The sequence below is a fragment of the Eutrigla gurnardus genome (genome assembly GCF_963514095.1).
Source record: "Eutrigla gurnardus genome assembly, chromosome: 24".
NCBI lineage: Eukaryota > Metazoa > Chordata > Actinopteri > Perciformes > Triglidae > Eutrigla > Eutrigla gurnardus.
In genome coordinates this window covers 7,436,115-7,463,608 of record NC_139935.1, presented here as the reverse complement: position 1 = coordinate 7,463,608, position 27,494 = coordinate 7,436,115, and the positions used below count along the sequence as shown (strand labels likewise).

Sequence of the window (27,494 nt, the reverse complement as noted above, 5' to 3'; positions counted from 1 at the left end):
ATATCGCCCTTTCAATACCTCGCCTTCAAAGCCCTCTCCTCTGACTTCACTGAACTCCATTCTTTGGCCTCATCTCCGTCCCCGCGTCTGCTGCAACTGAGTCACTTCAATATCCACATTCATTCCCCACCTGCAGGTTCTCATCCCTGTTCAACACTTTCCTGGACACTCCCCCAACACGTCGCCTTCCCCACCCGTGATAAAGGACGCGTCCTCTACCCCCTCCGCCCCAGCAACCTACCGGTGCTCAAACTCCATCCAGGCCTCTTCCACCTTTCTGATCACAAATTCGTACCGTTCACCATCCCTTCTCCCGCACCAGCAGCCACCCAGAAACCCCTAAAAATACTTTCCGCCACTGTCCCCTTGACTCGACCCTCGCCTAACCCCCATGATCTCTCGTGACTACATCCCCAGTGGGCCCTTGGAGCACATTCTCGCCTCCGTCTTCAACCTTTCCCTCCTGCGGCCCTCCGTTATTCCCTCTCGTCGTCTGTCTCTGCCTTTCCGTCAGCTGGTACTTTGACTTCTTCCTCTCGTTCTCCAGCCAAGCCTCGTGTGCATTTACATGTATAATCAGGAAACAAGTCGCTTCAAAACAATGATGTGGGACACCTTCACAATGAGCTGCTACACTTTGGACAGACCCCTATGGAATTCATAAACGTGCATCATATTTGGACTTCTTTTCCAGGGAATTCAATCACAAACAAAATGACACCTCCATACCTTTCCGTCCGTTTGTGGTGTGGTCCTCGTCCTCTCCCCAATCCGGAGAGAAAACTCTGGAAGGTAGCAGCTGCCGCAAGATTGTCTTTGTTTTTTTTTCAGTTTCTCATTTCAAATGCTAATTAAAACCTCACCGAGTCGATAGAAGTTCTAAAAGAGCTGCATTTTCTACTTTGCCTCACATTACCTGTGTGCAGTTTCTTCAAGGTCTGTGACACGTGCACTTAAAACCCTTTCATTGGACTCTAAACGCAGGTTGTTTGTTGCCTCGGCTGATTTTTAATCCACTTCTTAAAGCAAGTTGGGGTGTTTCTATCTTTGGGAACCTAATAGCTTTTAAGGTTGCGTTATGATTCAACAAGATGGCTGCAGTCCGGCCGATCCAGGCACCGACCAAAGGTGTTCGCGCTTTGAAAGTGAAAAGTGCGGGATCCAAAAACGGCCAAATGAGCCGTCTCAGATGTATCGCACAACAACTGTAATGAAAGTCGGCCAATTTCCACTGAGCCTCCCTTTTTGGCCTACAGCCATGGAAATGGCACGTTCAAAATCCTTATTTGATTACAAGTGAATACAGGAAATGTATCGTAACTCGTTGTACAGATCAATCATCTTGGAAAGTTAAGTGGCCATTTCCCCAACACTCTTTTTTCCCAACAAAATAGTACAAACACACAGACGGGGGGGGGGGGGGGGCATGAGGGAATAATGGAAGAATTACATTCCTGCAGAAAAACACTTCACAACAGCACTTGACCAAAACGTTCTTTATTAATATAAGCAATGTACCACGCACTACTAAAAAGATACCTCTTCTCACTTTACAGCCTGTTTTCAGAAAATATCTCCACAAATAGTGCTCGTCCGAAGAACTCACTGTCTAATCAAAACAACATTTGTTCTCGGGGTAAATCGGGAGGAAGAAGCCACGTGGCGACGCCTCGGGGCCGGCGCGCCGCTTATCGGAGACGCTCTGATTGGGGTGACGAGGTCTCCGGAAGTGGTTCGGGACAGTTTGTCGCGCTCGGCTTTTAGAAATGCAGGTCTGTGGTCAGCCCAAACGCATTAACACGTAGAAAATAGTGATTTTGTTTTATTGAAGTATCTCAACGGACAAAGACACTTATAAAGTGCAGTAGAAATATCAGAGGTGAGGAGAGTTGACTGCGGTGGCCGAGCGCCGTTCCGTTCCTAGACAGATGGATCCAAAACACGACGTTGCACTGCGTGACCTAACACGTTGTTTCAGCAGAGCAAGGCTAACGGCCCCTCCGCTGTTTCTCCGCCGTTGCTCGAGGCCGTTCGGATCCAAACCGACTTCCGGACGGTCTTGTGAATATGTGCGACCCCTACATGTAAACCGCCGATTCGACTGACTGACCTGGAACCGTATTGACCCCGGCCTCGCTACTGGCCTACCTTACGTTCCCGATATAACTTTATGAAAATAGAAACATTAATCAGATACATCTTACGTAAAAGCTTTTCTCTGAACATAGAAATACTGGGGGGAAAGTGTGTGTGTGTGTGTGTGTGTGTGTGTGTTTGTGTGTGTGCACATTCGGGGAGGAGAAGGGGGTCGATTGTTCTACAAAGCCAAACGACTGCAAAATACACCATAGAACAGTAAACACAAGTCCAACGTTTCAGATGCCGCCGGTGCCGTCGATGCCTGTGTTGTTTGGGCGTCCGTGCGCCTCAAAGAATGACAGAGGACGTCGACAACCCGTGCACCGCCGCGAGAAGGTGCTCCTCGAGCTCCCGGCTGCGGTGACAAAAAAAAGTCATTGAGGCCATTTTTGGACCGTGACGTGGATGAGATTCGCATTCGGCGTGTGATTGTTACGTCTCTAACTATGTATCCCACCATTTATTTCTATATCGCCAAAATCTGACGTCTACTCGTAGTCGACAATCCGCAGCTGACGGGTGAGCGAGTCGACTCGCTGTGAAAAAATCACCTCGTTAAAAGAACGACAACTGTAAGAAAAGGTTGCATCTATTATAATTGACAACTAATTCGAGGGTACGACTAAAACCTATGCTCTACGGCGTTTGCTTCGTCAAAGAACAGACGGCCTGGCGTGCGGCAGCGTGGCGGATGACGTCGTACGGGTAACGGCGGGAAGTGTGTCTCTCGGTGCCGCGCCCTTTCTAAAGAAGGCACTGTGGGTGCTTCGCCGTCTCGATGGCCGAGATTCGGCAACGCGACCCCGTCCCTCTCTGGAGTCGAGTCCGTGTGTCCTTTGGTTTCAGAGAGTCGTAAACGGGACCTTTTCCGTTCTGGTCGAGGGCGGCGGTTTGGCGTTCTACCGCCTTAGCGTTTCCTTCTCCTTCGCCGTTCGCGGAGCTCAGCCACGTCGTTTCCTCCTCCGCGCTCGGTTTGGACTTGAAATCGTGAGCCGCGGTGCAAAGTGGGGCTTGGGGGACTGTCTGAGTCGGGCCCGTGGATCGCAGACTAGAGGTAGAGGTAGCTGACCCAGTAGACGATGTTGAAGAGCAAGAAGGAGGTGGGGAAGAACACCCGCGAGTAGGCGTCCAGCTCTCGGATGTTGACGTGGATGCGTCCTCTCCTCCAGCCGCCCTCTTTGCACTCCTCGTAGCAGCAAAAGAAGCTCTTGCAGTCTTTCCCGTCCAGGCACTCGTACAGGCAGTTGTCGTCGTAGTCCTGCCAGAACAGGGCGTTGCCCGTGGGCGTCGCGGACCGAGGGGCGCGGCCCATGTTGAACGACGAGTAAGCCTGTAGGGGGCGATAGGGAGACAGTTACGCTGGGAGAAAGAACCACCGGCTACTTACCGTACCGTACCAAACCTCGACACCGCATTTATGTCTAGATGACCTTTGATGGAGCGGCCACAGTGTTAGCGTAGCCTAGCCTAGCTTAGCGTAGCCTAGCTTGGATGGATCCAAACTCCTTCACAGCAAGCATTTTTAAAGATTTCATTGTCGTCATGCCAATACACCTAACAGACCGTGACTTTGGACTTTTTACAAACTTGTCTTCGTTACGTCGTCACTTCGGCGTCCTTTTCATCCGTTTATTGCAACCGCATTGCATACTGTGGGAGTCGTACGGCTGCAGGCAACTGGCAACGACGCCAGGATTTGCTTCACGTTTGGTGCGAACGCTGCCGAAAACAATGTCAACAACAAGAGAAGTTCGTGGAAATGGGGTCGTCGATGTGGTCGAGCGGCTTTCTCGCCGGGTTGCGTCCTGAAGCTGCATTTGCAAAAAATGTGCCACTTCGAGTCTATTCTTTTCTGCGATTGTGTGCCAAATGGGATCAAAGACACAAAGTCCTGACGCATACTTATTGGAGCGCAATGATTAGTCCTTAATTCTTTCCTTTTTAGAGTCGGTCGCCGTTTTTAGACTGAATACCTCCTGAGAAACTTCGCCCCTGATGTTTAGGAAATCGTGAGGGACGACCTGACTTCAAACATTTCTCCAGCCCTCTCCTCCGCTCTTAAAGGAGGAGTGGGAGAGAGATGGTGAGGAGGGAAACACGAGGCTTCCCCCAAGACAGACTCAGCAGAACTCTGGATGGAAATAATGTAGAGGGAGGGGGAACGACAGCGGCGGGGGCGACTCGATCTGACTGTAGCTGTGTTAAAGTTAAAGAAATGCTTTCCGCTTAGATCGTAATTCTACGACCATTGTGGTTCCATAGTAGCAGTTGTTGCCATTTTTCTTTACTCTAAAAAATGCTGAGAAATACATCGATTGCCATTTCTGTTGCCATTTCTACAACATTTGTTGTTTTGATCCTTCTGTGGACGTTGGAGTCTTTGGCCGATACAAGCGACCTTAGCGGGGTGTACGGGAAAAGGCAAATACAGTCCAGTTCGTCACACGTTCACCACTACTTACCATTCTCTGCGTCTTGGCGGGAGGTCTGCGTATACTGGAGGAGCAGTAGTTCAGCATGGCGTACTCGATCATGGCGGCGAACACAAACAGGAAGCAGACGGTGACAAACAGGTCCATGGCCGTCACGTAGGACACTCGGGGCAGCGAGTTCCTGGCCACCGTGCTCAGGGTGGTCATGGTCAGCACCGTCGTGATACCTGGGAAGGGAAAGCACGGGTGAGCTTCGCGTCGATACGTGCCCGCCGCGCTGCTAAACGCCTCTTCTAATTGGAGGCCGCTTTTGTGTGGTCGTTGGAGAGAGCGCTCCCCGTGGAGTCTTGAAGAAGACTGTTGTGTTCGCTTGGTGAACTGAAATCGATTGGCTCAAAGAGAGATGGACCCGGTGACGTTAACGCCCGCCGGGGGCGTCGATATCTGCCGTGAGCTCGCCGTCTTTCCCTGTCGTCCTTTCCTACTTCTCCCCTCTGTCCCTCTCCTCTCGCTGTCTCTTTCATCCTCGTCTCCCGCGTGTCTTTCCTGCCAGAGTGTGCCACTGTTTTCAGCTGTGGTTCCCATGGAGACGAGTTGCTCCTATCTATTTCCAGCCATCTCCTCTGGCCCTGTGCTCGTCTAGACTCTCTTTTTCGCCCGCTCGTTAGATTTAACCGACTAGGTAAATGAAAATCTCGGTGCTGCTTGTACCCCAAATGTGACGCTACTGTGCTGTATTCAGACTCATTCCAAGCAAACAGCTTTTTTTTCCTTGTTTTTTTGTTGACTTCGCTGTATAGGCTGTTATTTCAAATCCAGGCCACACGTCTTCCTGCACCTTAATTCAGTCTGTGGTGATTGTTGCTACGTGATGCCTAGCAACTGCCTGCTGTTCTTTAAGCGACTGTTCAGATCAACCATATCCACATTTTATTGACTTAAATGTTTGAAACTTCATTTTACTTACTTCTTGATTTAATTTGTACTACTGTTAAACTTGTTGTTGCTTACGTTTGATTAATGTATTAATAAAAGGTGTACTTGAGTGTCCTGAAACGCACCAAGTAATAAAATGTATTATTATTATTATTTTGGGTTTGCACCACAACATTAAGTTGGGGTGTAGCTACTGTTTGGATCGGTAATAATTCCTTTGAATGGCAAGAAGAAGGATTAACCATTGCGGTGGAACCAAACCACAGTGAATTTATATGTTCTGATAAAGCAGGCTAACATGAAGTTGGAATTAGGCAATAAAAACAGTTTGAATGGAGTAAAAGTGTGACTTACACACATTATTTTGGGGGAAGTAGTATCTCGACCCTAGAATCTTACGGTGAGTTCGTCTTTGTGGAGAAGGGAGCGTCCCGTTTAGATTCTGCATCTCTTCGTGGCGCTTTAAGACACTGATGTCTCCGTACTACCGCTATCTTTAACTCTCTGCCTCCTTGATCGAGTTCCCGTGAGGAACCTTGTCAGCTCCTCCACCCGGGCTGACGAATCGCCGTTGACAGGCGTTCGGCTGAATGACGGCTCCCGCGGGGAAACCGTGTGTTGTTAAAGGTCCCCCCCCCTCCGCGCACATATCGTGAGAAAGAAGCTTCTTTTGTTGCCAGTATGCGCTGCTAGCCGGGGACCGATCACTGAGAAGCATTAATAGTAAGTAAACAGGCTACCGATGCCATATCTGTCCTTTACAACAGTTGAAGTGTCAAAAACACTGAATAACAGCCACTCAAAGATAACAACACAAATACAATCACTCCAACAATCACATTCCCCAATGCCTTTTACATTATTGTCAGAAATAACGACACAAAGACAATGAAATCGACCACAGCGCAACTCTTCTTATCACCTGCCAACTACATTACCCACAATGCAACGGCATGTAGCCGATTCTAAATCACCCTCTCTGTCCAGATCCATATCAGCTACAGATATCGGGGGGGTCGAATCAACTGGCTCTCTATTACTTCCCAGGAGTGGCGGCTGAGCGACGGCTCTTTGGAAATACCACCTGGAACGTGTTAGAGGCTTGTCACGCCACACTGCCTTGAGTGAGTGGTGGTAGGTGGGGGGGCAGTACCATTACCTTCCTTAATCTTGGACTTCTCCACTATCCCACCCATCCCACAGCCCCTCTCTGACATTTCCACCTGCCGCTACATGCCTCCATTCACGCTCTCCTATTGTTCCCCTCCTTTCTTCCCGCTATCTGTCCTCTCCCCCTCTCGCCTTTGGGATCGGGTCTCGGGCCGAGCTGAAACCCGGGGCCGGAGAAGAAAGGCTAAATTGCTTTCTGTTGTCGAGCTGAATGTGGATGTTTATCGGGCCCGGGACAGCTTGCTACCTGTTGTTTGAGATCACAAGCCTTTGGCTGCCTTTGGTCATGTATCTCACCGCCACCCGCGACCCGTAAGCCTCGACTGAGCTTTCAGCCAGGCAGACAGACAGGTTGACGGGGACGTGGAGAGGCACAGACAGGTTGTGAGCAGAGTGATAAATAACAGCCGCGGTGCCAAGCTGTTAACAGCTTCCGCTGTCAAGCAATGACTTCATTTATCCGATGCTTCCTGGGCAAATTATTAAGGAGAAAAAACGACTCAAATCTATCTTCTACACGTCATGAGACGCTTGCCGGATAAAAAAATACCATCTCATTCATCAGCTGTGGTATTTAAGGACATATCTGCAGACACAGTGTGTTCTCGTCTTTCTCTTCGCACTGACTTGATGCTCAACCGTCACAATGTCAACTTTCATCGCCCGGGAAAAGGAAGCTGAGTGAAACTTTTATTCTGATCGCCGATCGCCACAAAAAGGCCTCCTGAGTTCTTCGCTCAGGTGAGTTAATAAGTTACAGTCTAACCATCTTCAACAAGCATTACCAAAGAGCCAGAAAGCAAGGCACTGGTCAGATGAGGACTGAGCCATGCAACACTGTGGTGGCAGTTATCACAACGTAAAATTAAGAATGTGATGGAGGTCAGACTGAAATGCATTGACTAGGATTGGATGAATTGCCATAAAACTTAGAGAAAGTTAGTTATTTACATCTAGTTTGATTATCAGGTCAAATTGTCATTTAATCATCCAGGGTATGTTATTTAGTTCTATACTAACAATATCTCTTACATTATCCTCATTATTACTACAATGTATTGGATTTGTTATTCTATTAAATATGGTATTGTTGTACATTATTACTTTCATTAATCAGATTACACTATGTAATGTTACTCTTATGTTCCATATTGCTGTCCTTGTGCTGCTCAAACGATGATATTTCCATGCTGGGGATCAATAAAGGTTTCTCTTCACTTGTTGACGCTCATGAAATCATTCAACAATTTCCAAAAGAAAATTTGCATTTCAGCACATTTTCAGCAGAATTATCTGCGATTCTGATTCATCATTCTGGTCTTATTTTTGGGATGGAATTTTGCAATCTCAACTAAATGTAAAATAAAGTTCAAATTATGAATACGCTGCCTAAGGCAATATTTTAATTCCCTACTAGGACATATTCATGCTCTACACTATATAATGATGACCTCGGCAGACTCTTACCTTGAATTCCACCTTAACCGTCGCCACATCGTCATCCACAGGAAAGCGAATGAGCTGATGACGGGCATGCGGGGGACAAAACACACAACTGGCATGCAAAGAAAGAAAACAAAAACACTTCACAACAAAAGATGACACATGCATATTCAGGTGTGAATACACAGTCTAACAGACACACACAGAAGAGTTTTTTCACCTGATTTGCCCTCTCGCTCCACAACGCTGTCGAGTGATGGTGCGAGTGTCCCGGTAATGTGATTGCTTTCCCCGGTAATAACGACTGCCACAAAGGCTCATTTATAATATTGAAGTTACCAATCAAAAAGAGAGATTATTGCTTTTGCTATCAAGCTGTCTAAATCTCAGATTGAAATAGAATTATCAAAAAAGCTTTCAATCCCGACTTCCGATTCGTTTGCCCCACATTGGACTCGGCTACGGCTCGGATGGAATTTATGTTATCTGGAGAAAGTAGTTCCATCGCTTCCATTAGAGCTAATGGATGAGACAATATTGGACATTTTTCCCTCCCACGCAACACAGAGAAGTGATCTGATCATTTGGGAGGGTGGAACAGAAAATGTAGTCCAACAAAAGGGGGATTAAGTACAGCGGGTGGTGCGTTTAAGTACCTAAGGCCGTCCTCGCGGGCGTGGCGTCGCTCTTGATCCAGAAGGAGACCCAGGAGAGGACCACGGTCAGGATGCAGGGGATGTAGGTCTGGATGGTGAAGTAGCCCATCCTTCTGCTGAGGTCAAAGTACACACTCATCACCACGTAGTCCCCTGTTGACGGAGAGGAAATGGAAACAGACAAAGTACATTTGCTTAATAAGCTGCAAATATTGCAAATATTTGTCCCACACCAAACTACATTTGCTGGAGGGACTGCAGTGAAACATGGCACTCCCCACGTGATGAATCGGTATATAATCTGTTATACTGTGTCACTATATTTCACCTTATATTAAATCATACTTTATATCCCATACTTGACTAGAGACGCTGCGATAGTCTGCAGATTAGTCAGCAGATTTTGGATGAAGACATATCTGTGCATTGTCTTTGGGACTAAGAGGATGTAGGTGCACCGCTAACAAAAGAGCCAGGGGCCGACAGATGACCCCTGGGGAACGCCGCTCAGAAAACAAGCACTTTTGTGGCAGCAGAGTTTAAGTGAAACCGTTTCAGAGAGACAGTTTTTCTAATCAGATTGTTAGAAGTGTCCAGATCTTCACTATCTTTAATTAACACCGTTTCTTCAGTTCACTGACTTGTGCCGAGGTTGCTTTTTGCTCGTACCGCAAATCGGAAAAGTGTTTGATTTCTCTGCTAGTTTGAAATTCATTCTATAATTGCTTTAATTTAAGTCATCTGGATCAAACAGGAGAGCAGACAGGCAGAGGAGAAACACATGCATGGAAGGAAAAAGCTGAAAAAAAAATACACAGTGAATGCGATTTACAATTCAACAATACCGGCGAACGAGGAAAGTGACACACTTATTCTACCGCCTCTTTACCGGTCCGGCTAACGGAACAATGATTGCTTAATTGACAGCGGCGGGGAGGCGTTGAGCCAACGTTAACGCTTGGCGAACAAAAGCCATTATTCTGTAACCTTGACAAAGTATCAGAAGAGCATTTTCTTCATTGCTCAAGAAAACCATTTTGATAATGTGCTGCCACTCAGGTGCCTCCACGAAAAGGATGTCGGATTGCATAAAACATATTTAAGTAGGAGACCTTTTGTCCTCGGCTGGCAGCTGAATCTCACCTCGTACTTTAACGACATCATCGTACTGTTTATCTTTTGCAAATGGGAGCATTTCATTCATTTCTGACGTCCGACGCAGCCTGTCATTGTTGAATAAGCTCCCGCTATGCCCAACGCTCGATGCTGAAAGGTGCAGGTAGTTGGGCACTCTAATGACAGCTGACATCCGTCGTCACGTTGTCAGTCCAAACGGCTTATTTGACCCCACGGTTCAGTCCACTATTCGTTAAACACGAGATGTTGTGGGTCATAATGAGATACGCGTCCAAACTTCTCCAAGCTGACCTGCAGCATCGACACTGGGACTTCTTGACTCGTGCTGTCGCGCTAATAACACACACATATGCTATGACATGGCGTCTCTATTCAGCCGTGCTCTATATATATGTATATTAGGGATATCTCTGATAGAAGATGTATTTTCCAGCTCAGTGATTTTCTTCATGGATCAAGCTGACAGACTAGAGACTCCGACTCTTTTGAGCTCCGTATAACATGTAGTCAGAGTTCTGTGCCTCAAATGCTGTCTGGTTGTGGGTCATAAATATAGATATGGCCTACAGGTATCTGCTTAGTGATGGAGAATCTCCACTGAGTGACTTTGTAGTCTTGTAAGGTTGGAAAACAGTTCGACTTAATGTTTGTGACCTGAAAACACACTAAATACTATCAAGACAGAGATAAAGATCCAACAATTACCTCTAAACACAATCAATCATTACTAGAAGGTGGTATCTGTATCTACAGAGAGGACCCTCTGTAAAACACTGCACCGTTAATGAACATCTGATGTGGTGTGCACATTCAAACACAGGATCCAGGTTGATGTTCACTGCTTTATTTGACGGATGATTTATTCTAAGCAGAGGATGTGAAAATACAAACATTACTGATCTGGCATAACAAACGTCATCATGGTAAATAGATATTTCAAACTTACTTCATTTATTATCTCTACACAGTAACTCAGGAATCTATTAAATGAAATAAACAATTAAAGAACTTCGAACAGTCGTACGCGCTCATTATTCAAAGAAAAAGGTCCAATAACTCACATCCATGTGCTTCCTTTGTTCTTGCTTGGTATGGAGACGAGGAAGTCACATGGGTGAAAGGCCAACCTATCTAGCCTTGGGGGGCGTGGCCAACTCATTGAGTGACAGGTGATGCAGGAAGCTTGGTTTGGGAACGGTAACTGACTTGTAATTTAACACTCTGCCTGTATTTTCTCATTTCTTCACATTTTGCTGTGTTTGGGACTCAGCAAAGAGCATCTGGACCCCATGTGGGGTGAAACCAGCCAATGACCAGCCAGCATATTTTCCCTGTGTCACCCCTCCCTGAGGCGAGCCTCGTCAATGGTTTAGCGGAGGTGTTTATTTGAGCTTTACAATGTACCCGCTGTGAAACATTCACCAAATAATGCTTTATTGTCCTGATTGGCTGCTTTGTTCTCACTAATGATGCTCTTCCATTCACACTGGAGCTCACTCAACCGCCTCTCTCTCTCTAGCATGATGCTCATTTCATTAATTATGGTCCATTTAGAGACAACTAGACCAAAAGTTCCACAATTCTGAGCTCAATGATTCAAAACCGTAGTCCACGAACCAATGTGTGTTGTCGCCGTGACAACGGCCACTTCTTATGTTTGGAACGCTTCCAACTAGCAACAACGCTGCTGCGTAGTATACCTTTAAAGTTGAAAGTTTAAACTGACAATTTATGAATTCATGTGGAGTTTTAATGCAGGCTAACTGTGTGCATAATATCAAGAAAACAACAACCGCATTTCTTATGTTCTAATTGAATGCGTGTTGGCGATTATCACAAACTCGCCACTACAATTAACATTTTTATCACACTTATGTGTGTAGCTCTTAACGTTGTAGGAATGTTGTTCCAGCAAAGTAGAAGTGGAAAATAAAGTGCGTTTTAATCAACTTTTAATCATAGAGTAATTTCAGCAAATCCCGCCGTTGTCAACACAAAAAAAATACAATTAAGAAAAGACCAAAAAGAGAATTTTACAGCCCATTACAGAATGACGCATGGAAATCTCGCTCGAAAAGAATTAATTAACTGCATCGTAATGACGACTGCAAATTACCTGCTTAAACACAACACAGTAGGCAAACAACACAATCATATAAGACAACTCGCCGTGATAAAACTGTCCACTTCTACGTTATGTATCCAATTATGTCCCAGATAGAGTGTTCTTTTACAGCAATTCAGAGCAGGTTCTCATTGGAACATATGGGTAAAATGAGAAAAAACCCAAAAAATGTAAGATAACTGCTGCGGTGAATAAAGGAGCATCCTCCACTTCTTCCCTGGACGTGCTTCTGACGGTTTAATGCACAGAAAATAAGGTGATTCTTTCAAATTGTGCAGATAATACGCTTCATTATTAGCGGTAACACAGACCTCGTAAACCAAAGCATGCTATCTCAGGTAACGTCGGCTGTAACTGGAGTGCAAACTTCCCCAAATCCAATAAACAGCAGGACAGAGCTGCTTACATGAACTGCTACTACAGCCCTGTGTAGACAGCTCCACGGGCCCGCTGTGCCTAGTTACAGTTGCTAAGCTGTGATTGGGGCGGTTGACACGTTTCAGTTTTTTTCATGCCTGCATGCCTGGACGTGCGTCTGGGATTTCAAAGAGGTCATCTGCAGGTTAGCGAGTACGATCGATGGGATGCATGAGTCAGGATTGTGGCGCGATCGGAGAAACGAGCCGAGGGATCGCCGGCAACTAGATACGAAAAAAAGGCATCTGAAGAATTTCCAGACAAAAAGGAAGAACGCCAGCGTTTCTGCAGCCGCCGCATAAAAACGGGAGCTTTTGAGGAATGTGCGAGGGGGTAGGAGAACAAAGCGGTGGGATGTTTGAGAGTCGGCGTCGGGGCCTTTTGAAGAGGATTCTGGATTGATAACGACGGAGGATCCCCCGGTGGCGTTGTGGCCGGGGGATCTGTCCACTGTGTCCTCATTAAAACGGCTGGAGCGTTTGGGGGAGCGGTTCGTCGTGATGTAAATTAATGACAGGTATTTTTAGCCGGGGATCTCGTCGTCGTGTGTGTGGAGACGGATTAAATACAAAAAATAACCTTGGTTATAAATGAGAAAACCACCAGTATCTAACAGCGTGTCAGAAACACGACGCCACCTCCTCTCGGTTGATATCAGTTAAATAGGATAAATGTCATTAAGCATATTTGAGTACCGGGACAAACGCTGAAACATTTGGCCAAATGAAGCCGTACAATTAATTTCCTCGAGCGCCTAAATCATTTGATGCCACTCCTTGTTATCTCCTAATCACGCCGAGCACTCCTCGATTATTCATGAGGACGGAGGCTCGCCTCTTAGAAACCTGAATGAGGTGACATTATGCAGACCCGAGCGCCGGAGACAAAAGGCCGACCGCAAAGGGAGACGTGCGACTCGTAAACAAGGTCAAGGGGGGGTCAACGGCCGCCACGTCATGCTCTTTCTCCGTCTCATTCGTAACGCTTCGCTTATTAAAAACGCAAAAGTCTGGAAAATTCATTAGGAACGTGTCCACCTCGGGTATAATTGCAGGCACCTGTTGCCTCCCAATCAAAGAACCGCACCGCGAGAGGAAGAGGGAAGGAAAAGGAGGGAATCATCTCACTTCCTTTTTAATCTTTGATCTTGTTGATTAACGTCAGCGGAGAAACCGATTCGCCCTTCCACTCGAGGGGAAAGCTTATGAGATTTTGAAGCCTGCCGAGCCGCTGACACCTGCCCTTTGACCTCTAGGACACGTAGGTAGGAGCTTCCTACCTGCTGTCGTCGTGAGCACGTCCGTCATGTTCCTCAGCCCCATGAAGTCAAACTGGTAAAGCCTCCAGTACTTCTGGTCCGACGTCTCCACCGAGTTGCGGCTCCACTTGTACACGATCTCGTCTCGTGGGTAGCCGTCTGGAAAACACAAGGTAACTTATTACAACAATGATTGATACACATTCATACAGTTAACGTCTTTATTGGCAATTTAGCCGACTGAGCAATTACTTGTTTGCTGGGAATCTGCTCAAGTGCCCCGCGGTGAACCAATATCCCGTCTCCCATGTATTTCACAATATTGCCTTATTTCAAATCTTCATTTCAGTGGAGTAATTTCATCTATTTCCCCTCAATCGTTCCCCAGGACGCTCTTGAATGAATGTATCTTTTAATGGTAAAAACTCAGCGGCCTTTATTGCGAGAAACGGTCATCGTGGGTGTGAAAAAGCCGAGGCTACTTTAAGGGGAAAATAAAATGAAATGGCTTTTTCATCTACAAAAAAAAAAAAGATTATAGGCTATGCTTCTCTCAGATGCTGCTTTGAGAAGCCTATTGTTACACTTCAGTGACGTGTGAAAGTACTTCTCCGTGGAGGAGCCCAAGAGAGGATCGCTCGTACAATAACCCGCTGGAAACGCTTTAAAGCCGCTGATCCTGGACCTGAGACGGCAGGATTCCACACGCTGGGTGAAGCGCTTAAACACCGGCACAAAACAAGCATGGGAGGAAGTCGACGCTACGCTAACAACAAGACTTTGGACGATTGATACAGCAGATATCGGATTTCTATTGGTGTGTAAACAGAATTGCAAAGAAAACTGCTGACTGAGCACAAAGCAGCAACTCTTTTCAGCGGCACAGAAGGTCAACAACAGGTCATTTCCAGCGTCCGCCACTTTGGGAAATAGGTTTAAAAGCGTAAGCTTTGGGGATTATTTCACTTGTTCTTTACACAGACGAGGCCATTTTTTTTTTTCAGATGAGCTTCACGCCATGAACAACCTTGTGAAGAAAGAACTCATCAGACGGACGAATTCTTCTGATCGACCGTTCGAGTGCTCGGGTTTCAGATAAAGGAAGAGGACTTCAAATACGTGACTCACTCACCCCTGGTGCCATTTCGTTGTGTAATTTCTCTTTTGATTTGAAGGCTACACAACCTTTTCATGACAGTCATTTCGGCATGTCATAGCAGGGTTTAAATGGTCGAATTAAGTCCCATTCAATATCTTGCTATTCCAAGGCCCACCTAAATACATATATATACTACATTTATTGGTCGTCTTTCGGCTTTTTAGAATGAATCATCAGATTTTCCTGTGAGGCTCCTGGTTCCTAAAGAATACAACCAGGCATCAACTCATCTGGTGAACAACATACATACATACAACAGTGACGGGAAATGTACTGGTCTCGCCCACAGCCAGCCTTTTGTCACAGATACACTCAACTATAAGGGCATGTGCCGTAAAAATCCTCCTAATCGAGCACCACAGAGTGTTCTGTAGGACGTGGTGCAGCTGTGAAAAACCACATGGGTCCTTGTAATCATCGTTAAGGCTTTACACGGCGTCGGAAAAGCTTTTCATTACACGAGGAATAAACCTTAAATTCTCAACATGTTTGCAAAGTGTCAGGAATACACGGTGAGTTTGATTCAACGGAGGAGATTCAAGGTGATCAGGGCATTCATCGGGCTTCTATTATAGATCTGATGAAAAGACGGAGCCCGTTTTCCTTCCTCCCGTGTCATAATACATCAACAGGCAGGCATTGAGTTGGAGGAGAGGTGGAAGGTAATGGATGCGTGGAAGAAAGGTTTGCGTGATGGAGATGGTGGAGAAAAGCCTCATTATCAGGTGTCACCCTGACACACGGAGCCCTTTGTCGTAGAAAAGCATTCATTTAGACGATGCGTGAATATCGAGGCTAACAAAGTTCTGAAGCCTCATCCATATGTTTTGAAATTTGAGGATTTATCATCATCCTATTTGAGATCATTTGATTCTTTTTCACTTAAATGGATGCTCACTGTAGAAAGACATGTCTTATCGATGTATATTTGTCTCATAACGAAACGTAAAGCGATTCCAGTGAAGAAGAAGATATCAGGATGATGATTATTTAAATCATAATAGGGTAATCCTCAAATGACCTTTCATACGCCACGTCATCTTCCACCACCGGGTCTCTTCTCGCGGGATTTCAGACCGAGACTTCTCCTCGAGTGAGACTTGGAGAACAAACGGAGCGGATCAAAGAAAGCCTTTTATTTCTCTGTTGGATTACATAATGCCCGACGCTGCCTGTCGTTCCGCTCGATACTGGCCCAATTTCAAAGATTGTTATCCTTTAAAGACACTTTGACAAAACAGCGAGGACAAACAGGGTGCAGGTTGCCCTTTAACCTCCAGCACACGTGTATTTAGTCCCCTTCTCTATCAACCTTCAGCTTCAGCAAATGCAAAACTTCCAAGGCATAAATTATGTGCTTCTCAATCTCATCCACTCCAGCTACAGACGGAGACAATGCCTTTGGAAGAAAAGGGTTATTACCGCCGATCCCTTCATTGAGACACATAATGGGAGCCCATCTGCAGTCTATAGCTCTTTCCCTAGCAACGCCGCGATTTTCTGACCTCGACGACCTTTGATAAATACTACCATCTGTACTAATTCATTCATATCTGGTCCACCTGTCATACACAATCGTGTGATTTTGGTTGCTTCTGAGGCGATGGACACCTTGATTAACGCGACGCTTTAAAGACTATAATTTCACATCAGCATCAAGCTAACGCTACTACATGTTTCTGCCTCTCGACCACTTAGATGTGCAAGAACATAGAGAGTCAATGCATCTTGTTGACCCATTTACGCTTTAATCATCAACTTTTAAATGTTTTATTGCATTTCTGTTTGGGTCTGATGATTTGTTGCCATTTTCAAAGAAATGTTGATTTGTTAGAATATAAATGTTTTATATAACAAGTCCTTGGTTCCTTCCCTTCACCTTTCATCATTATGATCATTATGATTATTCGTGCTGTCTTCACAAGAAGAAAAAAATGCTATGGGTGAGATTTGGATCATGGCCTCAACAAGGTTCTGGTCCCTTTGCCCCGGCTCCCTGTTAAATTCAGAATCCTTCAACGTCTTTTGACTAATGTCTGATCTATTACTCACTTCCCTGCCTGAACAACATCATGTCTGCTTCCTACTTCGCTATAAATAGCCAATTTAGCTCTACTGATGCTGAGGTCCTCGATGCATTAACTTCATCCTTTCCATTCTCCTCATCGGGATCCCGTGAGCGTTTGGGAGGCAGGAGAGGAAATGTATACAAAACAGCCGTCTAACTACAGATTGCTACAGATTGAGAGAGAAAACTCATGCTTCATTGGGAGCCGAAGACAAAAGACAGGCGCCTCGATTCCCTCACTTTTAATGTCTCGTAGCCGGCGGCCGTATCGCCGAGACTGAGGGAAACGGTCGCAATTACAAAGCTGTCTGCTGCTTCAGCACCACGGACAGCGCCGACGTTTTACTCATGGTGAGATCGGCCGTTCCGCACTGAACCACACGTTTCCCCCGAAGGCTGCCGGTGTGTCGGTAATGTGATGAGCAGGTGGAACCTTGTTGACATTCAGTGGAGAGTCCATTTCAGAGTCACGGTCAGAGACTCGTGCATAAACCTCAGTCAGATGGATCAATGATTACTAACATATTCAGCTAAACGACCCCTCTGGCCCTGAGCTCTCCCTGCTAGTAGAGGGGGTTAACGAGGGAGATGCTGGTCAATTTGCTAATAACCTCAAACCAGCAGCTCCAGTCCAACGCAACAAGACGGAAGAATGCAGTAATCCTTTGCAATTATTATTGGCTTTTCTTAGGATTAACTTTTTATTTATTTATTTTACAGAAATGATGAAAAACTCTCCCACCTTCAAACACATTTCCCTTTTGTTGAACTATTTCCTCATCTTAGCGAGATGAAAACAGGTGAACAGCTAGTCTGTTCTTCCACTAATATTTTAACACATCAGGTCTCATATGGCGGGATGAAATTGCAGTTTATCTACATAATGGGAGTATAAATCTTCATCCCTCACCATTTCCACATTGCTATTTCTGCGATGTAGCCCTCCATCTGCTTTAAATGCCTTACTTCTGCAGGTGTAAGCATGAATATGTGCATATATCTGAGAGTGTTATCAATACTCACAGCTGGAGAAGACGAGGGGACAGGAGTGCTCGTCCATTGGGAAATTATGGAGCTGCAGCTGGCATTCTGCGTTGATGGTCATCCTGAAGGAAGAAGAGAGAAATCCTGAAGCGCGTGGAGCCCACGCCACTTTTCATCACCGCTTACATCACACGATGCCCTTTTTTTTTCTTTGACACTACATTACATGGAGCGCTGGCTTCCAACCAGATGGTGCGGGGGTCACACTCGGTTTGCTCGGTGGATGTGTGAAATCCCTCAAAATGACAGACCTGTTTAATCATCGGCGTCAGGCGGGTTTTTCCGGGCGAAGGCGGCATCGACTTATAGGTCAGAGCCCGGAGGCATGTAAGCTTCGGGAAAAAACAGGAGCACTTAGCTAAGATCACTGGACAAGTCAATACAGCAGATGGAGCTGATAAATCCAACCACATTTAGACCGAAACGGCAGGAAAAATGAGGTTTTGCCTCGCTCGTCGGGTTTGTATGTGAAACATAATCGAATATAAAACAATCATTTTCACATTTTTCAGCGTGACGGATCAAACCCATCTTCCAGACATTCATTGTTCCAACCTGTGTGTTGAAATAAGCCAAATAATCAAGAAATCCCATTGTTTTTGGGGTCATAAAAACAATGATGATAGAACGGCATTAGCATTTAATTGGAGTCGTGCTACTCTCACCCAACTTCTTGGAAAAAATGGATCTTCTGTCAGGCTGAATGGAACGGCTCACAGCTTCATTCATAGCATTGACATTCAAATTTGAAATCAATATCCTGCCGAGCGGCTTTTATTCAGCATTTCTGTGTTTCTGCACGTTGACCATATCCTTTGTTCACAGCTTTTTCTTTTTAGAATGTTTTGATATGACCAATAACTAAATAATTATATTAATTACATTCATATTGGGGTTAGGGCTTCCTTCATTTTGCCCAAATTTGGACGTGAGTGACTTCCAATAAGACAAGAAGCTACGAATGCTTCATTGTTTTCATTTCAACCACTTTCATGTTGATTTCAGAATCAGTCACACTCGAAGGTTGGCAGTTAATAATAGTGAAACGAACGTTTCCCTTTCATTGATTCACCGCTTCCTTTGTTGCCTTTCCTCTCCTATCACACTGGAATCCGTGTTCTCACGGCCGTTACCTCAGCGTGTAGAGGACTTTGCCATTGTTCCAGATGCGGAGCAGCTGATTGGGCGTCGTTATCCAGTGGGAGTCGGCATTCTTGGAATTTCTAAAGATGGTGTCAGGCAGCCAGATCAGGCCGACCATATTGCTGGTTGAAGAGAAAAAGAGGTGGTGAGAAACGCTTGTATTCCTTCACATTTCTCTGAAACGCTTCCCAATAACAGGATAATAATAAAATACCCAGGCGAGACGGAGAAAACAAAGCACATCAATCAATTTGTTCCATTAATTACAGGCGTCTTCCCGAGAGGCAGAAGAATACTGTTCTCAAATGAGATATTCGCTGTATGAAAATGTTCAAACGCAACAGTGGAAAGAAAGAGTCACAGCGGTGTCTTGGAAAAAGAAACGCAATAAAAACAACACAGTGCTTCTCAACAGAAAGCACATCCAGCATACCTGTTGAGGGTGAGCCGCATGCTGCTGCTGCTGTTATAGCGCAGACGGGTGTCCACCCACGTCTGGGCGAAGATGATATCAATCTGGTACTCCTGGGGAGAGAAAAGGAGTCTCAGTGTGAGGATCCCACAAACCGCTCTGGAGATAGCGGTCTCGGTCTCGGTCCTTCTGGAGGAGCCGATAACACATGAGGCTTTTGATATGGAAATCACATTACAACATGTCACAGATGTGTTGACTTCAGCACATTACATTTGTTTTCCCCACCTCAGCGATGACCTCACTTCTAATTGTGGGACTTATTCACTGTACGGTGTCCTTGAGGGCTCAAATACAATGTATTATTATTATTATTATGAAATAAGTTAAAGGATCCATCTACCTGAGACAGGTTGCTAAGGCAGGTTGCTAAGGCTGTTCACCAAAGTTCATTGTGATCTAAAAATGTCTTATTCAGCATTCCAGTGCATTAAGCTCCGCCCCCTTGTGTCATTTCTGCTTGCCAAAAAACCAAGATGGCCAAATAGATAGAAACAAGTCTATAGTGCATCCAAAATAAGGGCTAAATATAACCTGGCACGGTACGGACAAAGCATGAGATTCAATTATCTCAACCATCTTTATTTTAGATTTGGAAGGATGTGTGTTCTGCTGACAGCTGGCCACACAGCTGTTGCTGTATTAGTAAAGTGATATTCTCAGCATAACATCCAAGTAAATATAGACTTCAGTCGTGTACAAATATGACGACTTCACTCTTAGATTCAATCCTGCAGTTTATAAATTCCACCAAGATTATAATCTCATTTTAAAGAACATAAAGAAGATAATATCTGACAATAAAGACACTATTTGTAGGGTGACTCCAGCATGATTAATCTGACAAAGGTGAGGAATTAAACACTTTTTAATAGCCTTAAGTCAGTTGAGCGATATGACAAGCACAGCTTCCCAGGACCACCGCCGTGGACGGCAGAAGGTCAGTACATCAGCTGGACGTCCTCTTCAGAGCGACTGATGATTCAATGATAAAAAGGTCAAACAGTGAAGCCGTCCACCATCCTCAGATAGGAAATGTAGGAAAAGAACAGATTGCCTATTATAAAAGCTGATCTATGTTCAAGGGGGGAAATGTGCAATTATAGTCCCCGCGTTGCTGCAGGGGACAGTTTCACTTTCAAACTTGTCAAATTCCTCTTCGGCAAAGTCAAGTCACCCAGCAAAAGTGTGTTTAAAGTCCGCAAACATCACCATTTCAAGCACGGTGTCGCCCCGCTCGGTGACCTTTCTTGACCTTTTCCCAAACGCAGACAGACGGGACCTGACCTTCCTAATACATCTATCGCCACCGTCCCCTTCGTTACTGTCGCTTGACCTTTGGAGGATAATGAGGGGGAGAGGCACGCAAATGTAATGCAGACAGCACAAACTCTCACCGTGGGACTTTCTGCTTCCGCCGGGACTACTTTTTTGGGGACTCCACCTACAAGCAAAGCACTGAAGCAGGTCCATTATTCAGGGACCTGCTTCCGCCGGGACTACTTTTTTGGGGACTCCACCTACAAGCAAAGCACTGAAGCAGGTCCATTATTCAGGGACATTCAAGCAGTCTTGGGAGATGCTATCCGACTGGAATTAACGACGGAGGCTGGCATTACTCCCCTGGGGATCCGACTCAAAGTCAGAAAACCAAGGTGTTAAGGGAGTCCATTACTCAGCACTATTGACAAATAACAAACCCGAAGGCGAGATAATCAAGGGCGACTTGTGTCGTACGGTCTCTGCTCCGAAACTCCGACGTACACAGTCAGAGAAGTTCATTATTTAGGGTATAAATATTTTACTGGAGGTGGTAAAAGATTCAGAATGAGATTTCCCTCCCATCCCCCGACTACGTTTGACGCAGCGACAGCAAGGAAAACCCTGACACCGTCGGGAAAATCATTATTTAGACCGATGAGGAGATTTCCTGCATGTGATGGAAAACTTTGGCAGAATATTATCAAGTCGAATGAGAGCAACCATTCAAGAGGTTTAACCCTGCTCTCACTGGGAATGCAAATACAACTCATAATGTGATGATAGGAAATCCATTATTAAAGCCCAAGGATGTTGACAGCAACGCACTTCGGACCGAAATTAATTAGCTCCACTTGAACAGGGTCAGAACAAATAGCCTCCTCCTTATCCAGCCTCATCGGTTCCAGACGTCGTCTCCCGACGGAGCGGACGAACCCGACGTATCTTAATCATTTTTGGTGTTGAGCGGGAGCCTGATTGAAATTTTCACACTCTCTGAGCCAGAAATGTTTGGGATCGCAAACAGGCTGGGTAATGAAAGGCTGTCAGGGTATCAGCGTTTTCAGATCAATAATTAAACCGAGTCGTCCATTGTCTGCCGCCGAATCCTCCATTCATGACACGACGTGTGAACACATTCAAATTAAAGACGAGCAGAAAACTCATCAATATTTAACATACGAAACGTACGATGATGATCCTCAAGATCCTCATAAATATGAGCCCTCATATGTTTATGCCCCTTCATTCAACATTCAATCCATCATGATATAACAACTTGAGTTTACAACTCCACCTGAATGCACCATCCTGTCGGCACCCACATACTTTACAGCACAAAGTAGCTGCGGCGTCTAAATCTGTAAACAAGCAATCTGTCTGCAAACATTCCCATCAATGCGGCCGCCATCTTGGATTCTCTGCCTCTCTTTCCCACTAAAATCAGTGCCATTAAGGTGGTTTGCTATTGGTCAACGGAGTTTAAAGGTCCCATGTGAGCGAAACCATTAATCAGCAATTCCATCACATCACATGATTCTGAAATGTTATTTTAAACGACGTGTCCGTGAATCACTTCCTGCTCAGAAATTTCACATTAAAAGCCTTCCAGCAGCTCACAATGATCCCGAAATGAACTTTTACTTTAACAAGATTTTGACACTAAAGTTAAAGATGTGACTTCTTCCTCCACTCTTTTCTCCTTGCTGGTTTTCTTAATTAACTTCACACAAAAAAAAAAAAGTCAGTTCAGCCCGCCATAAATATTTCACCATTACAACTCCCTCATAAAAGGGACTCTACTCTGCCTCATTGCTGATCAAGTAGAATCCACCGCGCTCTAAAACACTGCCTTGCACTTTATTATATTATGCTTTGCAGCGAGGGGGAATCTCAAACTTGAGCACAGATCACTGACTAATGTATTTCTTCAGGCAAAACGGATGCCGCATAGTTGGTATAAATATTTATAAGCGAAATATTTATATCTCCCAGACCTTGGAAAATTGGTGGCTGGACTACATTTCCAATCCCTCAAGAAGAAGACGAAGATAAACAAGAGTGTTCAAACTCTGTGAGCCACATGTCCACATCTGCGATATTTAAATACGCAGTATCATTCTCAGTCCCAAACACATTCACCCAGAATGCACGGCGGCAGAACCAACGGTAAACACGACCGCTCAACCGCCGCTTAGGGGCGGTGATGAACTTCTGTCATGTGGAATAAAGAAAGCTGTGCTACCTGCGGATAGCAGTGGCATTTTAAAGATTGCTTTTGTGTGTTTGCGGAGCTAATTTCATAAACATGCCTTTGTCTTGTTCATCCCGAAGAATCAAACAGAAAGACCTTTGAAAGAAACGGAAAAGGAACTGATTTGCATACCCGGCTTTGTACTTGAGGTTTGTTTGTGAGGAGGGAAGGAACGCAAAATGAGAAACTGTCTGCTGTGCTCGACTGAACATCTGGCCAGATGTACGATCAACACCTGGCATTCATTGTCCGACCGGAGACAAATGATTTGCTTTTGACTGTTCTGGGAACAAAGATAGCAGGAATAGAGGGAGTAGTCTTCATTTATCCGCCAGAGCTGCGGCTAATGATTAGCGATGGGGCGATACGAGATTTTATCGCTGGACAGGATAAAAACATGCTCACAATAAGTCTGTTTTTTAAGTGATTTTGGATGATTTAATGTATTTTTGTCAGGATTATTGTGACAAAAGCATAGGCATGATCATTCTGATTGCAGGGTGACAACTGGGGGATACTGCCTTGATGATCTGGCAACCCTTTGTTCAACGCTTCTGCAAATCCATGCAAAACTAATGGCAATCCCATCAGCCTCTGCTGCACGGTGCATTTAGGTAATTGGCTGAATCCAGCATCTAATCTAGCAAGTAAGACGGAAAACTTTGGTGTCATTTTGAAAATCCCGTTGAAAGTTTGAACATCATTTAGTTCAGAAAATAAACTTCAGCAGCGGGATTTTAAAGCACCTTTTCTTGTTTATCTTCTTCACCATATTTTGATACCCAGTGTCTTTGAACAGGTGATCTTTTTTTTTTTTCCGGGGCCTTCAAACATCAAACACAAAGTGCTCATAACTAATTTATATGCTGGGTTTCACTTCAAAACACTACATTTCTGTGTACATTGATTCTGAGGGGGAATGCAAAAGAAGGGAGAGTAAACAGCTGAAGGTAATAACATCTTATGAGGACAAATATAGTGATGAGGGACAATAATGACAACTGAAAGATGTCATAAAAACAGATGCTGGAGAGATAATCGATATCAGCTGACTCTCGGATTCAAACGCGTCGGAGACAATGAGGCAGCCTCGCTTACGTAACGCTGCAGCTGCTTCATTTACTCCCTTCCCTACATGGAAGTGGCATCTCTTGCCTTGTTGCATTTTGTGTGTCTTTATCTGTTCCGTTCGGCCCAGGAGGCTTTTATTGCTTTCACAGCTCGCTGCTGCTGCTCCCGATTCTCCAGAGTGTACGCCGACTCCTCCACCGCTTTGCACGCGAGACCGTCGGACTGGTTGTGCCGGATCAAATGAACCCGCGAGCTGGAAAAGGGAAAGGCGGGCCCAGTTGATTGGACGGTTTTGGCATCGAGCGTTCACGTTCTGTTCTCCGGTGTCGCAAAGAGCTCGCCAAGAAGCGTAATTAGAGATTGCAAGTGAGTAGATTTCTGAATAATAGTCGGGGTTTAACACGCCGAGGGAACACATAAACACAACACACTGCTGTTTTAAGTCCTTCTCCCTGCCTGACTGACATCACCATGGTTACCGAATGCTTCATATACTGCTCAACCAGCAGATTTGAATACATGAAGCCAGCGATGTTACGTTTTCCACGTGTGCAAAAGCATGCCTATCATTGTGTGTTTCCACTATGAGATCAACACTATGTTTATACAAAAACTATGAAACAAGCATATAGATTAGATTTCAAATCATACTGGTATGTTTGTTCAGACAGGAAACTCAGTGAACAGCTAAGTGCCCTCGAGTTTCAACAGCTGTGACCCTTTTAAACCCATGTGACATTTATGATAAACTATTTGAAAAGGTATAACTAACGTTGCCAGGAGACACAGGTTTCTTTTCAACGTCAAAGCACGCCACTGAACGCAGTGAAGTCCGTTTAAACTTATGTCTGAGTGCTATCTTGCTGCAAGAGGTAAGGAAGAGGCCTTCTGCGCCGCAAATAGATAACCTTTTCTTATGAATTGAATCTTACATCATTGAAGGTCAAGTCTGGGAAACAAAAAAGGTTCAAATAACACACACCGGGCTTCACACACACATATTAAAAGACACTTTAAGTAAAGTGCAAATTCCCTGCAAGAGTACTTAGCTTCTGTTGAATCCAGGGAAAACTGAATGGCAGCCCGTCATCTTTGCTGATGACACCGTTTTGTAAATCGCCAATTTTTTAGTTGAAGTCTTCTATTTAAATCATTCTTTATTTCCCTATTACATCCTAAAACACTGCAGAGCAAATGTCATAGAATCAGCAAGTGAGCTCCAAGTTGGGCCTATTGAATATTAGCCCATATTATCACCACTAAATGTCAAATCAAACAGTGAGTTTAATGCCCGAGTATTATCATATCTCCTTTTATGAAGGACTAACAGTTTCAAGTGACATTAAAAAGAAACTACCTCCTAATAAACTCTATATTTCACAGGCTAAAGGAAGAAGAAGTGATCCCAGAACAGCCGCATCGTTTCCTTTACAGCTTATAAAACACGTTGACGTGTGCAGTCATCAGCTGTATCACTCAATCAAGACGTGTGGCGGTTCCTTTCCCTTCACTTCCAACAAAAAAGGCATATTTTCTGCATAAATTAAGGTTGAATCGAATAAACAAAATAATCTGCAGCCCCGATTAAAACGGACTCTTCAACACTAAGATCTTGCCAAGTAATCTATAATAGATAAACAAACATAATCGACAGTGCATGAAGGGGAAATGAGCGGCATATAGTGAACACAAATGAAAGGCGGAGGGAGGGAAACACAATGTTCCTTTTTAACTCCAAGAGTCTCTTTTGAAGAGGGCCTTTGATGTGTGTGTGTGTGTTCATCATAGATAGATAGCTAGATAGAGTCAAGTGTGTGTGTGTGTGTGGAGTCTGGCTTGTGTACTTTGAGTGTTGCGTCCCCTCCACAGAAATAGCTTCGTCTGTCTTTTCAGAGTGGAAGTTCAAAAATGTCCTTCAATCTCGATGGACTCAATTATTCAGCGAGTCCGTCCCCTGTCGCTGTTGTTGGCGTTCTTTCAGTCTGATGTTTGTTTAAGTGCATGAGCAGGTAGAGTCTATTTGACGGGGATGAATAAAGCCAGATGAACATGAGTTCCTGCGTCTTCCCGGACAGGAGGCGCGTTTCCGAGATAGTCCGTGAAATGCACTCGAAAGCAAGCTTTTTATGCAAAAACACACCTGTTTTATCAACCGTGATGACTTAAGTGGAGCTGCAGGATACAGAGCGTCCCATCACCGCTGATTGAAACGCCAGCGATGCAACCTGTCGGCCCAAATTAGATTGGGAAAAGGTCTCCGTTTAGCGGAGGTGAAGAGTTGAAGCTGAAGAGAGGGGAACGTAGGGAAATAAATTAACACGCCGCTGCTTTGTTCTCCGACCGGGAGAGGAAGATTCAAATAATGTGTTTTTTTATAATTAATTTGTACTGTGAAGCATTTCGGCTTCAATGGGCAGTTACATTTTTTTTTTTAATTTCACGTCCAAACCATAACAAAGAAACAACCTGTGTCACTTCAAACACTGCACGGCTGTGTTGTTCAATAGCTGACCTCAGACTCACATATTTCAATAATGAGCCAAAATCAAAATACGTCGCACCTAATGAACGTCAGAACCACATTTCATGACAATTAATTTGCTTGTTTTCATTCAGGATTATTTCTTTCCAGTGTTTTCTGTAAAGGTGCGACACAAATGAAATTCCAAATGTCAACCTCATGGTGGCCTTTCATTTTGGAGCCTTATTACAGAAAAGTGAGAGCTAAAAAAGGAGGTAAAAATAAACCGCAGCCACGACAACCACGACAGCCACAATAGGGATAATTACAGAGCTGATTGCTTGTTCACAGGATGCTGTGAAATGCAAAAAAATACATTTAAAATAAGCCCTGTGAATTGACAGCAATCCATCAGCAATTAGAAGCTGTGCTGTGTCGCCGTGACCCGCTCCGTGTTTGGGGTCAGCGACGACATCTTTGATAGGCGGCGGCTCGCAGACGGAGGAAAACAGTCATCTGTCCTCTCCATCTACGACTTGCCGTCCCTCTCTTTGTCTCCCGCAATTATGAAACGATGTGTCCCCTCGTTTGGGGAGCTTGTCTTCGACCAAACGCTGATCAGACTTCAGAAACAGCACCAAATACATTATAAATACAGGAATGAAAGGATCTCAGTGAGGCTGCATGAACAGACTGCTTCTATGTCTGGGACTTAATGTACGCTAAGACAAACACACACACACACTTTGACTTTGAAATATTGCATCTGTCAAACGGGGACGTCGTCTCTTCAAAGATTCTTCATGTAAACACATTTATCTGGACTAATGTAGACGGCTGTCTGCTTGT

General features: G+C 44.9%; 1 protein-coding gene across 1 annotated transcript in view; it reads right to left on the bottom strand.

The window, feature by feature from the left end:
• Positions 1-3,067: 3,067 nt before the first annotated feature.
• Positions 3,068-27,494, bottom strand: part of LOC311010152 (gamma-aminobutyric acid receptor subunit gamma-3-like) — a 46,201-nt gene continuing 21,774 nt past the window's right edge. Inside the window, exons 4-10 of the mRNA XM_084004697.1 lie at positions 19,561-19,652; positions 19,118-19,249; positions 17,964-18,046; positions 13,735-13,872; positions 8,777-8,929; positions 4,602-4,798; positions 3,068-3,469 (exon numbers count right to left, since the gene is read on the bottom strand). Coding sequence (XP_083860823.1) covers positions 3,188-3,469; positions 4,602-4,798; positions 8,777-8,929; positions 13,735-13,872; positions 17,964-18,046; positions 19,118-19,249; positions 19,561-19,652 — 1,077 coding nt within the window. The 3' untranslated portion in view covers positions 3,068-3,187. The remainder of the gene's footprint in view (positions 3,470-4,601; positions 4,799-8,776; positions 8,930-13,734; positions 13,873-17,963; positions 18,047-19,117; positions 19,250-19,560; positions 19,653-27,494) is intronic.